This window comes from Manihot esculenta, chromosome 4, assembly GCF_001659605.2.
Source record: "Manihot esculenta cultivar AM560-2 chromosome 4, M.esculenta_v8, whole genome shotgun sequence".
In the NCBI taxonomy this organism is placed as follows: domain Eukaryota; kingdom Viridiplantae; phylum Streptophyta; class Magnoliopsida; order Malpighiales; family Euphorbiaceae; genus Manihot; species Manihot esculenta.
Genome location: NC_035164.2, coordinates 29,801,777 through 29,817,330, shown reverse-complemented (window position 1 = coordinate 29,817,330; position 15,554 = coordinate 29,801,777). Strand labels below are relative to the sequence as shown.

Genomic DNA, 15,554 nt, shown 5'->3' with positions numbered 1-15,554 from the left:
GAATTGAACTCTTTTTTTTTTTTTTTTTTTTTTTGAAATGAGAATCGAACTTATTTGAAGCATGCTTTGTTGAACTAATCTACCTAATAAGCAACCATGAGTGATAAAGATAACATATTTTATAGTTTATCCAATTTTGTTGAATAAGCAAGAAAATGACGTTACAGATTATTTTGACTTATTGGCCTAATAATAATGAAACCCCACAGCAAAGTCTCGGTGTGCACGCCTTTTCAGGCACAAGAAAAATCACTACTTCTTCATCATCTCCCTTCCTACTCAAGCGAGAGAAACAGTAACATTGACCCTTTAATTGAATCTTCACAAGTTCCAGCTATCCACTTGCCAATTTCACAGTTCATCGAACATATGAACATCACTTCCCTCTCTCCACTCTCAAGTTCCGCTCTTCTATAACCATGCCGATTGTTGCTTTCTACTACTATTTAACCATCTTTTTGGCTGGGATTTTCTGCGTGGAATCCCAGTACATAGCTTACAACACCACTGGAAGTATAGTCCCGGGAAAAATCAACGTTCACTTGGTGCCTCACTCTCATGATGATGTGGGTTGGTTGAAGACTGTTGATCAGTACTACTTTGGTGGCAACAATTCAATTCGGGTGATTTTTTTATGCTGTTCTTAGTGGAATTATGCTTTGATACTGGCTTTCTGTGCTTGTTCTGCGTGGTTTTTTGATGGGTGCTTGGTTTTGTTAGTAGGGGGCGTGTGTGCAGAATGTACTGGACTCTGTAATGTCTGCTTTGTTCGAGGATAAGAATCGCAAGTTCATCTATGTTGAGATTGTCAGCATTTTCTACTCTCTTCTCTCTATTTCTGTTAATCTTCTTTAAAGGTCAATTATAAGGTTTAGGGATTTCATGATACCGTTCAATTTGTTGTTCAGGCATTCTTCCAGAGATGGTGGAGACAGCAAAGTGAAGTAATGAAGGCTAAAGTCAAGGAGCTTGTCAACTCCGGTCAATTAGAATTCATGTAAATTTTCATTCATTACTCTCTGTTGTTTGCATAACTTATGGATAATGATGATAGTTACTACATTGGAGATTTAGAACATACTTTTCGTGTTATACACATAGAAATCCAAGTTATCAACTTACCATTCTTTACTGATAAGTTTTCCCCCTCTCTTTATGGAAGAAATGGGGGCATGTGTATGCACGATGAGGCAACCCCTCATTACATTGATTTGATTGATCAGACAACTCTAGGCCATCAATTTATCAAAGATGAATTTGGTCAGCTCCCTAGAGTTGGTTGGCAGATTGACCCTTTTGGACATTCTTCTGTTCAAGCTTATTTGCTTGGTGCTGAGGTATATCTGATGAAATACTTTTCATTCTTTGATGGTTCTCTTTGCTTTATGTCTGCATTGAGATTTTTTTTCTTTATTGGAATTGGCAATGGGTGCTGTCATGAGTCATTATTCCCCCATCTGAGCCACCCATTCACTTTAGTGTAAGTATAATATATAAGATTTTTTGAGCTGTAATATTCTTCTTTTGTACCTTAAAACAAATGAAAAAAGAGGCATTACCTATCTAATATTGTTGGGCGTGATAAGGCATCAAGGGAAGGTAGAAAGTTTCTCTTTTTGAACCTGGAAGCTTTCACTTAATTTATGCACTCCACAGTCATTCACTGAATTTTTTCTTGCAGTTAGGATTTGATTCTCTCTTTTTTGCTCGAATTGATTACCAAGATAGAGCTAAGCGATTAAGGGAGAAGAGCCTTGAGGTTATCTGGCAGGGTTCTAAGTCCCTAGGTTCAACTTCACAGGTTGCGTTTCTCTCTCTCTCTCTCTCTCTCTCTCGAAATTTTTTTCCTACTTATTTGTCTCAAAACGTGAGGCAGCACTATTTTTTGCCCCCGGTTCCTGGCATTCTGTTGACTCCTTGTATTGCCAATTCTGATTACAGATATTTACTGGTATATTTCCTAGGCATTATGACCCCCCAGATGGTTTCACATTTGAAATAAATGATGTCTCCCCTCCTATTCAGGTAACTACTGAGAATAAAAAAGGATTATTCTTTTATGTTCCTCAGGAACTACTCTTTACATGGCATTTTTTTTGAAGGATGATATTCTCCTATTTGACTATAATGTCCAAGAGAGAGTCAATGACTTCGTAGCTGCTGCTTTAGCTCAGGTAATATCCTAAGACTTAAGAGTGAGTATCTGTATTCTCTATTTTTCTATATTCATTATGCTGAATTTTTGTCTTTGCTTTAAAATGGATCTTTAGTTATATTTTATTAGCCTATAATATGCAGTTATAGGCTAACAAGTGTCGTTAAACATCCATTTGGCACATTAGAACTCAAGCCTAGCTGTTGATTTTGGATGTAAAAAATAATTCCATTGATTTAAATTTGTTAAAAAGGATAAGTAGCTATTGCGAATGTTTCATCCATAGTGAAGGTTTGACGATATGCAAATAATGACATGCTCTTTTTCCTATCCTCAATTTAGGTTAATGTAACCAGGACAAATCATATAATGTGGCTGATGGGGACAGATTTTCGCTATCAGTATGCCAATTCATGGTTCAGGCAGATGGACAAGTTCATTCATTATGTTAACAAGGTGCTCTTTTTTATTCTTTCTGATGATGAGTGCATTGAAGATGAAGTAATGGCATTACATCCACTTATCCTCTTTCATACCTGTTTAATGCTCTTTTGTTTTCAAGAGCTACACAATGACAGAAAAGTAGCAATTAGAATGTTGTGATAAATGGTTTTCGTCAATAACTCCCAGGATGGTCGTGTAAATGCATTTTATTCAACACCTTCCATCTATACTGATGCAAAATATGCAGCAGATGAACGATGGCCTCTCAAAACTGAAGATTTCTTCCCGTGAGTTTGTGTTATTTTTGTAAATTTTGTACCTTGTGCACTTTGGTGAACCTTGCTGAAAGAATAGATATTACTACTTTCCAGCTATGCAGATCATCCAAATGCATATTGGACAGGTTATTTTACAAGTCGACCGGCCTTTAAAGGTTATGTCAGAATGATTAGTGGTTATTATCTTGTAAGATTTTGGGCCTTCTTTTATTTCTTCAGCCAATAATTTTTTTTTAAATGTCCTGGGTGGTTCTCAATTCTTTCTTTAAACATTAATCGCTGTAATTGTTTTGTAATTAGGCTGCAAGGCAACTTGAATTCTTTAAAGGCAGGAGTGCTTCAGGACCAAACACCAACAAACTTGCTGATGCTTTGGCAATTGCTCAACATCATGATGCAGTTAGTGGTACAGAAAGGCAGCATGTTGCTGCTGATTATTCTCTGCGACTATCAATTGGCTATATGGAGGTGCATATCAGTATAATATCCCACAACTGTTTTTATCATGACAGGACTAGAACCTGATATAAATCTGTATAAATCTTACAGCCTCCAGTTTTATTCCTGTGCAGGCTGAGAAGTTAGTTGCTTCTTCTCTGGCATTCTTGGCAGAGTCAGGATCAAGCACTAGACAGGAGAAAACTGTTACAAGTTTTCAGCAGGCAATATATGGTTTTTCTATACGCTTCATTATGCTGTACTTTAATTTGTATTTCAGAGAAGATGTGGCCTTATTCTATTGAAACTAATCTATATAAGCACTAATCGCTGGTTTGAAGTTCCACACCGAAAGTAATACCATAAGGGTGTGCTTTACAAGTTTAAGATATTCACAAGGATCTTGATAATTGAAAGATTTCAGTGCACTTGAATTTATTTGCAATTGAAGCTTGCTTGTTCTGAATTTCTTCCTTTTATTCTTTTTTTCCCCTTCTCTTTATTGTTGCAACTTCCATGTCTTCATAGTTATGATTTATATCTTCTGTATGGTTTTTCCAAGGCAAAATAAATTTGTGGTTTACAAAGGATGACATAGTTTTTTACATTATGCATTTTGGCATCTTAGAGAATTTTACCCTTAATCAGGTTGTCTTCCTCAAATATTTATGTGTAAAAGTTTGCTGAACTCTATCATATGAATTGTTTTCGCAGTGTCCATTACTTAATATAAGTTACTGTCCTCCATCAGAAGCTATTTTGTCTGATAAGAAAAGCTTGGTAAGAGTATTTTTCCCCCTTATTTCACTTGCTTCCATGTTCGGGATCATGACTGCCTTTTCAAATCAATTGTATTCTCTTTGATTGTCTTTTTTTTTGTTTTCTTTTTGCAGGTCATTGTTGTTTACAATCCTCTAGGATGGAAGCGAGAGGAAGTGATACGAATTCCAGTAAGTGTTTGTTGTTGAGCTTGTAAACATCTATCCAAGAAAAGGTCAAATGTAGGGTATTGGGCCAATGTGTTAAGTTGTAAATATTTCTTGTCTTTGGAGAGGGAAAAACATCAGGCAGAAAGATGTACAGATTTACTTACTGAATACCAGGGAGCAATAAATCTGAGCATCTAGAAAGCTGATATTTCCATGTAAGTAAACTTCATATCAAACTTGCTACAGGTCTCCACCGAAAAGGTTGTTGTTCAAGATTCTAGTGGGAGAGAAATTGAATCTCAGCTTCTACCTATATCAAGTACAACCTTTAATCTGAGAAATAAATATGTTAAAGCATATCTGGGTAGATTCCCTAGTGAAACACCCAGGTATTGGCTTGCATTTTCTGCATCGATACCTCCCCTTGGTTTCAGCACCTACCTGGTTTCAAGTGCAAGACAGACAGGTAAGCAAAATTGCCTATTATTTAAACATTGAAAGTTTGAAACACAGATGACTGAGAAACATTGTGCCCAAGTTAATGATAAAGTGTTTCTGTTTTATTATCTGCACTGAAGGGCCTAGTTCAACAACCTCTCTGGTACAAACGTTGGAGGAAAGTACAAGCAATACCATAGAAGTTGGCCAAGGAAGTTTAAAGCTGCTTTATTCTGCAGATGTAGGGAAGCTTACGCATTATGTCAATACCAGAAGCCTGGTACATTATTTTTTCAAGTTTCAATTTGAAGTTATTATTTTGTTGAAGTTCCAGTTTTGCGGTGAACTAACTGGTGAAAGTGAAACGAACATGATTTTTGTTTATGGTCCTAGTTGACTTTTATAGTTGTGCTTTTCTGTGTTTGAATGTTTTTGGTTGTGTTTCTTGTCGTTGCCACATTTAGATTTCTAAATTGCTGAATTCCTAATGTTGATGACACAGGTCACTGCCACTATTGAACAATCCTATGGTTATTATTCTGGAAATGATGGTACTGATAAAGATCCACAGGTAGTCAGTCTTTGATGACTTTTATGTATTTAACATCTGCATTTTTTTTGGATAACTTAAAGTATAATTTTGGCTCATATTTTTGAGAGCATTCCATAACTTTAGCTTGATTAAATTTTTATTATTTGTTGTAAGGCATCTGGAGCTTATGTGTTCCGCCCAAATGGCACCTTCCCAATAAAATCTGAAAACCAGGTGTTCACTGAATACTTTATGAGTAAATATGCTTACTTATTACTCAAAAACTTTTTGCTCCTTAAGTAAGAAGCTGCTATATAAACTCAAGGCGAGTGCAATTTTTTGTTTTTTCCCAGGTTCCTTTGACTTTTGTAAGGGGTCCACTACTGGATGAAGTACATCAACAACTTAACCCATGGATATCTCAGGTAGTTAAGACAAAAAAAATTATCTGATGCACCAATTTTTATAGTGTTACCTTCTTATTTATATTTTAAAGCTATTCCTAATGTCAATTTGCACATCCATGAAGTGATGCATTTACGCTAGTCTTGAGTTTGAGCTTACATATAATTTGGCTATGCAAAATATTCTCCTGATTTAGCAGAACACCAAGCACTTGGAGATGGTGCTGAAGATTAAGAATGAACTCTTTATGTTTTGCTTCTTTTCATAATTCTTGTTGTGATTCAGTAGCACACTTGTTAGTAGCATTTACATTAATATTTTGACTTCTCCTACTGCTCTTCTGTTCTTCATAATTTCTGAGAACATTCACCGAAGTGCTTTAACCTATGAATTCTTAGGTGCATGTTTATTTGAGGGTAGACTTTTGATATAACTGAGAGGAGTTGGGACATAGGAGATAATTGTATTATCTGATTCTATTGCTGTGTCCAACATATTATCAATTTACAGTATTGATGAATTTCTAATGGCATGTAAAAAATGTTTCAAAATTACTATATGTAAAACTATCCTTTGTGGTTTCTTTTCTCCTAAGAATTTGGTTTTACTTTCAGTAACAAAATGTTATGTGTGTGCCTAGATTACCAGGGTCTACAAGGGGAAGGAACATGCTGAAGTTGAGTTCACTGTAAGTTGCTCTCTTCTGCAGTTATTTTGTTCTAAGAGCTGGCATTCTTCTTGGTTGTGGTTGTTATCTGTCCAAGAGTTAGTTACAGGTTTGATTTGATGACTACTACATACGTTGTTGCAGATTGGGCCTATACCTGTGGATGATGGGATTGGAAAAGAAATTACTACCCAAATTACCACCACTATGAGAACTAATAAGACATTCTACACAGACTCTAATGGGCGCGACTTTATTAAACGGGTAAGTAGATAGTTATCCTGTCCATACAATTTACTTAACTTATTTGGTTTCTTCAACTTATTATATTTTGGACAGAAATTTCAGGATAGAATGATTTGTAATGACTGATGAGAAGCTTAACTTCTTGTTGTGTTACAGTGTTTATTTTGCAGTTAGTGTTTTTTTTTTTTCTATTTTATACTGATACTTCCAAAAGATTTGCAGATTCGAGATTTCAGGACAGATTGGGACCTCCAAGTAAATCAACCAGTTGCTGGAAACTATTACCCTGTATGTTTCTTCAATACAGTTCATGATCTATTCATTTACTCTTCGTCTATATGCTATTATATTTTGTTGTAGCCAGTTGTGAGATTGACTTAGTATGCTAATTTCTGGCACGATATCTTTCTCCACAATCTGAATTTCAATTGTGACTGTTTTCTGGTTATGCAAACTACTTATTACATCCTTGCGGGACACTGTTATAACAGTAACTAGAGGTTAATGACTGAAACTTATTAATGTAAAGTTCTTATTTAAATACATGTGGTCGCATACGTTCATGTCCAACAATTTCTTCTATGGAAGGTACGTCATTTCAAAATTTGGCTTTTATTTGTCTATTCCAGAAATCCATGATGGAATAGCTGCTTCTTCTTCTTCCCTTTTCTCTTCTAGTTCCATTAGCTATCCCCTTCCCATAAACTCTCCCATCTAATCCAGAGGGATCTTGAGATGCAGTAATTTTTTAATGAAAAATGATGGGAATGTCATCTGGCTTTTATTGTAGATATAGTTTATGTAGCCATTTGCTTCCAGGTATTAGGAGGAATACCTTGAGGCAAATTTTCTATCCTTTATCTAATATGTTTACAAGCAATTGAGCTGTTGCGTCTGTACCTAAACAAAGAGATTATTTGGAAAAAAAAGGAAAATACTACTAATTCAGCTCTTAAACTGGTCATGCAAATTAACATTTTATCCACTATGTTAATGTTGACAGATTTTAGCCTTTAATTATATATGAATTTCAGCCTTGATGGTAGAGATTTGATTGTAAAAATTATTTGTTACCTTTATTCTAAATCTTCCCCGTTAGGCTTATTACTCTTGTATAAATATGTGATGCGGAATCCAGAATCAATTCGTGATCATTGCGAGACTTAGATAATTCCAGAGGTTGCTCCACCATACTCTAATCAACAATTGCAATTAGAAATATAGATAATTAAACGATTCCAACTTGAGACGTCACAAGGAGTTTTTGATAAGTTAACTAAGCATGGAGAAAACCCATATTAGAACGCCACAAGATTGAATCCTGATAAGTTACTAAACAATAGAGAATAATCAAAGTTTTAAAAATAAATTCTCATTACGGAGAGAAATATCAATTTCTTCAATCTATTTTCAATCTCAATTCGTGGCTGCCACCTTAAGGCTATTTTTATAGTTTCAAAACTCTAATTCTAATGTAGGAGGATTTATTCCAATATAAGAAGGATATATGGTCAAATAGTCAAATTTAGATTACATTAAATATTCTTTTTTTAAATTATGTTGGAGAAATCTTCCTATTAGTAGGGCCGTACGAATTTGACTTCTAAATTATGTCAAAGAATGAAATTTGGAAACTTATCATTCCTCCATCAGAGAAGAAACTTATCGGCTGTAATGGGTGTTCATTGTAAAACACAAGGTTGATGGTTCAATTAAGAGATACAAAACTAGATTGGTGGCTAAAGGATTCACTCAGACTTATGGAGTAGACTATCAGGAGACATTTAGTCTTATTTCAAAATGAATACAATCAAAATTTTAATACCTTGTGTAGCCAACCTTGACTGAGACTTATAGCAATTTGACGTAAAAAATGCATTCCTCCATAGAGACCCAAAGGAGGAGGTATATATGGAAATTCCTCCAGCATTTGCTAATGAAAAAATGCAAGGAAAAGTATGCAGACTCAAGAAGGCTTTGTACGGTCTGGAGCAGTCTCCCAAAGTGTGGTTTGACAAATTTAGCAAAGCCATGACCTCCTTTGGCTACCAACAAAGCAACACGGATCATACCCTATTCATTAGGCACCACAAGGGCAAAGTCACTTTTTTTTATAGTTTATGTGGATGATATAGTAATAACAGGAGATGATAGAGAAAAGATGACTCGACTAAAGAAGCTTTTAGCTCAAGGATTTGAGATCAAATATCTAGGAAATCTTCAGTATTTCCTTGGGATTAAGGTTGCAAGATCAGAAAAAAGGTATCTTCATTTCTCAAAGGAAATATATTCTAGATTTGTTAGAAGAAATGGGTATATTAGGATACAAGTCAGCAGAATTTCCCATAAAAAGCAATCACATGCTATAAGCGGGGATTAGCGAGGCAATTGATATGAGGAGAAACCAAAGATTGGTGGGAAGTTTAATTTATCTCTCACATACTAGACCTGATATAGCATATGCAGTTAGCTTTGTAAGCCAATTTATACACGACCCTTGTGAGTCACACATGCAAGTTGTCCTCCGCATTTTGCATTAACTGAAATCTCCTGTAGGAAGAGGGCTCTTATTCTCCAAACATGGTTATCTCTAAATAAAAGCTTTTATAGATGCAGGTTGGGCTGGATTTCCAAATAATAGAAGGTAAACATCTAGTTACTGTATATTTGTGGGAGAAAATCTTGTCATATGGAGGAGCAAGAAGTAAAGTATAGTTGCTCGATCAAGTGTTGAAGTTGAATATGGAGTTATGGCTCTAGGCGTGTGTGAGCTTCTATTGTTAGAAAGTTTGTTGGAAGAACTGAAATTGTTGGAAAATGATAAATTACTCTTGTAAGGTGACAATAAAGCTGCCATCAGTATAGCTCAAAACCCAATATAACATGACTGAACAAAGCATATAGAAATTGGTTGACATTTTATTAAGGAAAAGCTAACATATGGTGTCTTAAGCTTAGCTCATGTTGCTTCCAAAAAACAGTCAGCCGATGTGAACACCAAAAGGCTTAACAACCAAACCTATCACAACTTAATTTGCAAGTTGAGCATGTATAATATCTATGCATGAACTTGAGGGGAGTGTTGATAGATTTTTAGCCTTTAATTATGTAGGGATTTCAGCCTTGATTGTAGAGATTTGATTGTAAAAATTATTTGTTACCTTTGTTGTAAATCTTCCTAGTTAGACTTATTACTCGTGTATAAATAGGGATATATTAGCTCTGTAAATTTATGAGAAATACAATTCAAAAATTCTCTCCCTAAAATTCTACATTAAACTGGATTGCCTCCTTAAGATGTAAATTTAGACCCATGTCAATTTTGTCGACTTCCTTTTGAAAGATTACATAATTTCTTAAATGTCTATTTTCACTTGGATTTGTATTACGCCCATATTCTGCATTCTTTTTTTTTAAAAAAATGTTTTTCCATTAAATTTTCTTGGCCTTTTTTTTCTTGGACATGCGTTCTTCCAGATCAATCTCGGAATTTATGTGCAAGACAACAGCTCGGAGCTCTCAGTGTTGGTGGATCGCTCGGTGGGAGGATCTAGTTTAGTTGATGGACAAATAGAACTGATGCTCCACAGGTTTAGCGTGCCAATCTATAAACTTACTCTATTTGCTTTTGTTCTCTTTAATGTTTTTCTTCTAACTAATCAGGTTTGCTCGTGTTAGGTTGATCTCTAACCAGTACGTTTGCTTTTTAGGAGGTTGCTTCATGATGATTCAAGGGGTGTTGGTGAGGTGCTGAATGAGACAGTTTGTTTCTCAAATGGGTGTGAGGGTTTAACTGTACGTAGACATTCAAACACGTATTCGCAGATCGAAGCTCTTCGACAAAAATCTCCCTCTCTTCTTTGTTTTCTCTTTGTTTTTTTTCTTCTTGAGGGTGCTGGCCACAAGTAGTTAGGAGTTCAAATTCCATACACAAAGTAACAAGTAACCTTCACTTTCGCAGATTCAAGGAAAGTATTTTGTTAGAATTGATCATCTGGGAGAAGGTGCCAAGTGGCGTCGGACAACTGGTCAAGAGATATATTCCCCAGTTCTCTTAGCCTTCACAGAGCAGGTATGGAAAATTTTGTAGTAGACTCTGTCAAATGAATTGTAATGCTTATGTGACCTTTTTCTATTGCAGGATGGAAGTAATTGGATGAATTCTCATACAACTACTTTTTCAGGAATAGATCCATCCTATTCTTTGCCTGATAATGTTGCTATCATAACCCTTCAGGTAATTAGGGAAAAAAATCCCTTGTGAATTCCTCACAATTAGCTCTTGTTTGTCCTTGAACAATGGATTTCAATTGGAATTAGAAATTATAAATTAAATAGGAAGTTTAGCTTTAAACTTTCTTTAGGAATTTTCGAGTAGAATTTTGGTAGGAAGAAATTTTTTAAATAAGAAAAAAAAAAGAGAGGAAGAAAAGAAGTTAATTTGGTCAACGCCAAATTACCTAGGAAAGGAAGTTCTTAGTCCAATTTGGCTTTGAACTTTCTTGTCCATCATATTAGTCTTTGAAAGGAAGTGTGCTCCCTTAGTTGAATGGTGGACAAGGCCATAAAGAAAAAAGCATAATATTTGTGGTAGAGGTGCTCAAAGAATTTGTGAGGTTTTGAGGAGTGAAAAATATTTAGAGCTTGTAATTATTTGTCCTTTGATTAATGCATTCATTGTGGAGGAGTTTTGTTGGGCGACTTTCACAAGGTTTTCTTCTGTTTGGAGTGCCTGGCATAAACACTATAAAGTTTCATGGTTTTAGCTTTTCTCAATTTGTCTGGAAGGAATGAGGTTTGCTACTTTCTGAACATTGCAGGAACTTGAAAATGGAAAGGTTCTCCTTCGTTTGGCTCATCTTTATGAGGTTTTACTCTTCTCTTATTTCTTTTTATTGTTCAGCCCCTCTGCATGAAATAAGTGAGCACATATGGGCAAATTGGATGGTAAATTCTACGCTCGTATTATTTATAGCATCACATTAATGTAGGTTTTGTGTATTGTGGTCGGACTAGTAGCTTGGATTTCTTTTGAAATTGAAACTTCATTTGATGCCATAGACTTGTTCAGCTGTGTTCCTCTTCATGAATTGTATGCTTTTGTTATCCTTTTCTATATCTTGCCTAGGATCCTTAGTTAATCTTTAAATTCCCTGAAGCTTGGTTTATTTCATTCTTTTGGGTTTGAACAACCTATTTGAGGTTGTGAAGGAAGGGGACTGTGAACTTTACGAGGGAGCTCTGACCTCGCTAGCTTAATGAGGGAGCTAGTAACCTTGCAAGCTCAATGAGGGAGCTAATATTCTTTACAAAGAAACGAATATGATGTGAAATTTTCTGCATTTTCTCATTAAATGTGTACTTCTAATATACATGTCGGAAGGATAAAAACAGAAATTAGAAGAAACTTGGGATTAGCTTAATTAATCTATTCTTATAATCTTGGAATTGATAAGTATTAGAGATACTTTTTGTAAATAGCCTAGATTTGTAGTGATTGTGTGCATTAGGGATATGATTATGTGATATGATTGAGATATAATTAGACTGTAATTAGGGAATTAATTTATTTTCTTATCTAGTATGTATTTTTGTAAGTAGTATATATACTCTAGTTGGCTTGAGGGGAATCATCAAGTATCTTTCTCTCAAATTCTCTGCTTCCCTCTCCTTTTTCATATTAGTTTCATCTCTGTTCATGGTATCAGAGTTAAGAAACTTGGCCTAGTTGTGAGTGGCAGATCTGCCACCTTCGTTTAGAGACTTTCTGGAAATCAGTTATTTACTATTCTGATATAGATTGGATAGGTTCTCTTTCAGATAGACGATCTAGTTCAGGATATTGTATTATGATTGGAGGAAATCTTATATCTTAGAAAAGTAAAAAACACGGTGCGGTTGCAAGATCGAGTGCAGAAGCAGAATATTGAGCTATTGCTTTGGCAATATGCGAACTTATTTGGTTGAAGCAACTCATTCAGGAATTGAAATATGGCGATACTGGCCAAATGAAATTGATATGTGATAATTAAGCTCCTCTCCATATTGCATCAAGTCTAATTTTTCATGAGAGAACGAAGCATATAGAGGTAGATTGTCATTTTATTAGGTAAAAGATTGAGTCGGGATGCATTTCGACTAGTTTTGTCAACTCAAATAATCAACTAGCTGATATTTTCACAAAATCTCTTCGGAATTCATGAATCGAGTATATTTGTACCAAGTTTAGAGTATATAACATGTACGCTCCAGTTTGAAGGAGAGTGTTGAGATACTTTCTGTAAATAAGATTTGTAGTGATTGTAAGCGTAATTAGGGATATAATTATGTAATATGATTGGGATAGGCTGTAATTAGATTTTCTTATCTAGTATGTATTCTTGTAAGTAGTATATACCTCAACTGATTTGAAGGGAATCTCAATTGGCTTGAGGGGAATCTCTGCTTCCCTCTCCTTTTTTTCATATCAGTTTCATCTTTGTTTCAATAAGAAATAAGTATTGGTAAAACCCTGCAATTACAAATATCATTATCTTTCTTGTTCACGCTTTTATTCTTGTTCTGCTGCAACGATCTGTATTTCCTTTTCTATTCGCTTGGGCATCCAACACCTTTACGCAAACCAGTTGGGTGTCCTCATTAGCCTGACTCTTTCCAAATGGTCTTCTGATCGGTTCTCTATTATCTATTCCCTCACTCGTCGTGTCTCCTGTAGTCAAACCAGTCGGCCATCCCTCAATTGAATCCTTCCAGGTGGCCATACAGACCTATGGCATTACCTGCTCTGCAGTCACCTGAAGTCTACCAGATCTCCCAGATGAGTGTTTCCAGTCCTTCAGTCGACTGGTTCCTCCTTTCCTCACTGGGTCAGTAAGAAGGGGTAAGTACGGAATATGGATTCTTAACTGCCACATGACACTTGGAAGGAGAAATCTGAGATTTATAGGCATTAATCATGATGCAATAGTTGTGGGTTACAGGATTTTCTGTTGGAATATTTGTAGAATCTGACTTATTATCTTCTACTTAAAACTTGATTTTCCATGATGATGATTCTCTCTATTCTAATAATTTCTTAAAAAAGTTTTTATCACCCCTCTTTTTCCTATCCTAAGGATCAAATATAATATGTTGCACAATTTTATTCATTCTCTTCTAGTAAGCAATCTTTGCTATTATCTTCTAGGGCCTTTAGAAAAACAACAAAAACAAAAAACAAGGTATAAATTGTCATTGCATTCTGCGATAAGCTGACTGGAGTTGTCCTGGGACACTTTGCCTTTGGAGAAATGTCTTCTTTGTCCAGCCTTAGATTCCTCCGGTGTGTTCACAACATTTTCTAGAAAAGCTAACGCAGCAGTAATGAGTATTGCCCACCGGCTGATTTCAAGCCCCTAGAACGTGATTACTGGCCTTTGTTCTTCAAAGAAATAAGAAATATTATGCCGCAATTTGAAGGTCACCAGTGACTTTACTCTGTTAACGTTCCTAATAAAAAACGGTTTTTGTTTTAAAAAATTCCCATTAATCATTTTAGTTTTCTGCTGTGCTCATTTTACCCCCATACCATATAATTTAACTTGTTTTTTTGTTGGCATTTGATGCATGCAAAGACTGAAGAAGACAAAGACTACTCTGTGGTAGCAAGTGTAGAATTGAAAAAGCTGTTTCCAAACAAGAAGGTAAAATAAGCAAACATGTTGTTTGTATGCTCTCTTTCTTGTAAAAAACCTTAATTCTTAATATGAATAATGTGGTTTCCTGTTTGTGTTTTTCTTGTCTCTTCCAGATAAGTAAAGTGACAGAATTGAGTTTGTCAGCCAACCAAGAAAGAGCTGACATGGAGAAGAAAAGGCTGGTATGGAAAGTGGCGGGCGCCGCGGAAGAACGCAAGGTGGCGAGGGGAGGACCTGTAGATCCTGCCAAGTTGGTTGTGGAACTCGCTCCAATGGAAATTCGTACCTTCTTGATAGATCTCATTCATCTCCAAACGTTTGATTCCTGAAGCTGAAATGAATCAAGTGCTGTTCCATGGAAAACTGACGGAGAAATTACTGATGAGTGTATCTGTAGTCAGCACTGGCTTAAGTTTCATTGATCAGCTATGCATCAGAATGTGTAAAACTTTTGTGAATTATAAACAGTTTTCGGGAGCTAATTACTGCAAACTGGAACTATTTCATTTTGTTTAATTGCTCCAAATCTGATGTGTTTAATTCTAGCTATACACTTCAATGAAGTGGGTACTAAAATACTAAGGGTGTAACTAACTTGGCCGGATCAAGTCTTGAAAAGTTTAAATTTGGTTCATTAAAATATTTTCAAGTTTAAATTAAACTTAAATTTTACAGGTTTCGACAAATGTCAAATAAGCTCAAAATGTAAACAAGTTAAGATGGGTTAAGCTTTTATCAAGAATAATTTTGAATAGTTAATAAATGGTTCAAATTTAATTTATTTATAATTATAATAAGTTTTTATTTAAATTTAATAAGTTTAAAATTAAATAAGTATATATATATATATATATATATATATATATATATATATATATATATATATAAATCCGTAAAAAATGAGTTTTTAAATGTTAACGGTTTGAATATTTTCAAATTTATTCAAACTTTAACAATGTGGTTAAATTATACATAGCTGAATTTTAGAAAATTTAAATTTAACTCATGAAAATTTATGAAAGTTTTAAGTTCAATTTTATTATGATATTGATATCAACTTATTTAATATATATATATATATATCCGTAAAAAATGAGTTTTTAAATGTTAACGGTTTGAATATTTTCAAACTCTAACGCGGTTAAATTATACATAACTGAATTTTAAAAAATTTAAATTTAACTCATAAAAATTTATGAAAGTTTTAAGTTCAATTTTGTTACGATATTGATATCAACTTAATAAGTCTATTCATGAATCAGTTTGCGAGTTTGCTTCTAAATGAATCAGTTTGCGAGTTTGCTTCTGGATTTGAAAACAAATTGAACTCACAAAGCTTATCAATT

General features: G+C 34.7%; 1 protein-coding gene across 2 annotated transcripts; it reads left to right on the top strand.

Annotated features, from left to right (window-relative positions):
* Positions 1-210: 210 nt before the first annotated feature.
* LOC110612626 (alpha-mannosidase At3g26720) lies at positions 211-14,724 on the top strand. Of its 2 annotated transcripts, none has more exons than XM_043956090.1 (29): positions 211-623; positions 724-807; positions 909-997; positions 1,163-1,337; positions 1,682-1,801; positions 1,942-2,025; positions 2,103-2,174; positions 2,498-2,611; positions 2,786-2,886; positions 2,971-3,064; positions 3,178-3,345; positions 3,450-3,539; positions 4,030-4,095; positions 4,209-4,265; positions 4,491-4,710; positions 4,823-4,962; positions 5,185-5,253; positions 5,389-5,448; positions 5,568-5,639; positions 6,260-6,307; positions 6,431-6,550; positions 6,755-6,820; positions 10,010-10,122; positions 10,243-10,327; positions 10,494-10,604; positions 10,674-10,769; positions 11,353-11,400; positions 14,146-14,214; positions 14,322-14,724. In XM_043956090.1, exons 1-29 carry the CDS (start codon positions 420-422, stop codon positions 14,535-14,537), a joined length of 3,051 nt encoding a protein of 1,016 aa, XP_043812025.1. In that variant the 5' UTR covers positions 211-419; the 3' UTR covers positions 14,538-14,724. The 2 variants fall into 2 exon arrangements, with proteins under 2 accessions (XP_043812025.1, XP_043812026.1); XM_043956091.1 differs by having other exon boundaries at positions 482-623; positions 721-807.
* The last annotated feature ends 830 nt before the right edge of the window (positions 14,725-15,554 follow it).

What these genes read in the sequence shown, in the direction of transcription:
- LOC110612626 (XM_043956090.1), top strand. Translation starts at nt 420, where the DNA reads ATGCCGATTGTTGCTTTCTACTACTATTTAACCATCTTTTTGGCTGGG. An exon ending in GTGGCAACAATTCAATTCGG is followed by an intron (nt 624 to 723) that starts GTGATTTTTTTA and finishes TTTTGTTAGTAG; the next exon opens with GGGGCGTGTGTGCAGAATGT. An exon ending in AGCTGTTTCCAAACAAGAAG is followed by an intron (nt 14,215 to 14,321) that starts GTAAAATAAGCA and finishes TGTCTCTTCCAG; the next exon opens with ATAAGTAAAGTGACAGAATT.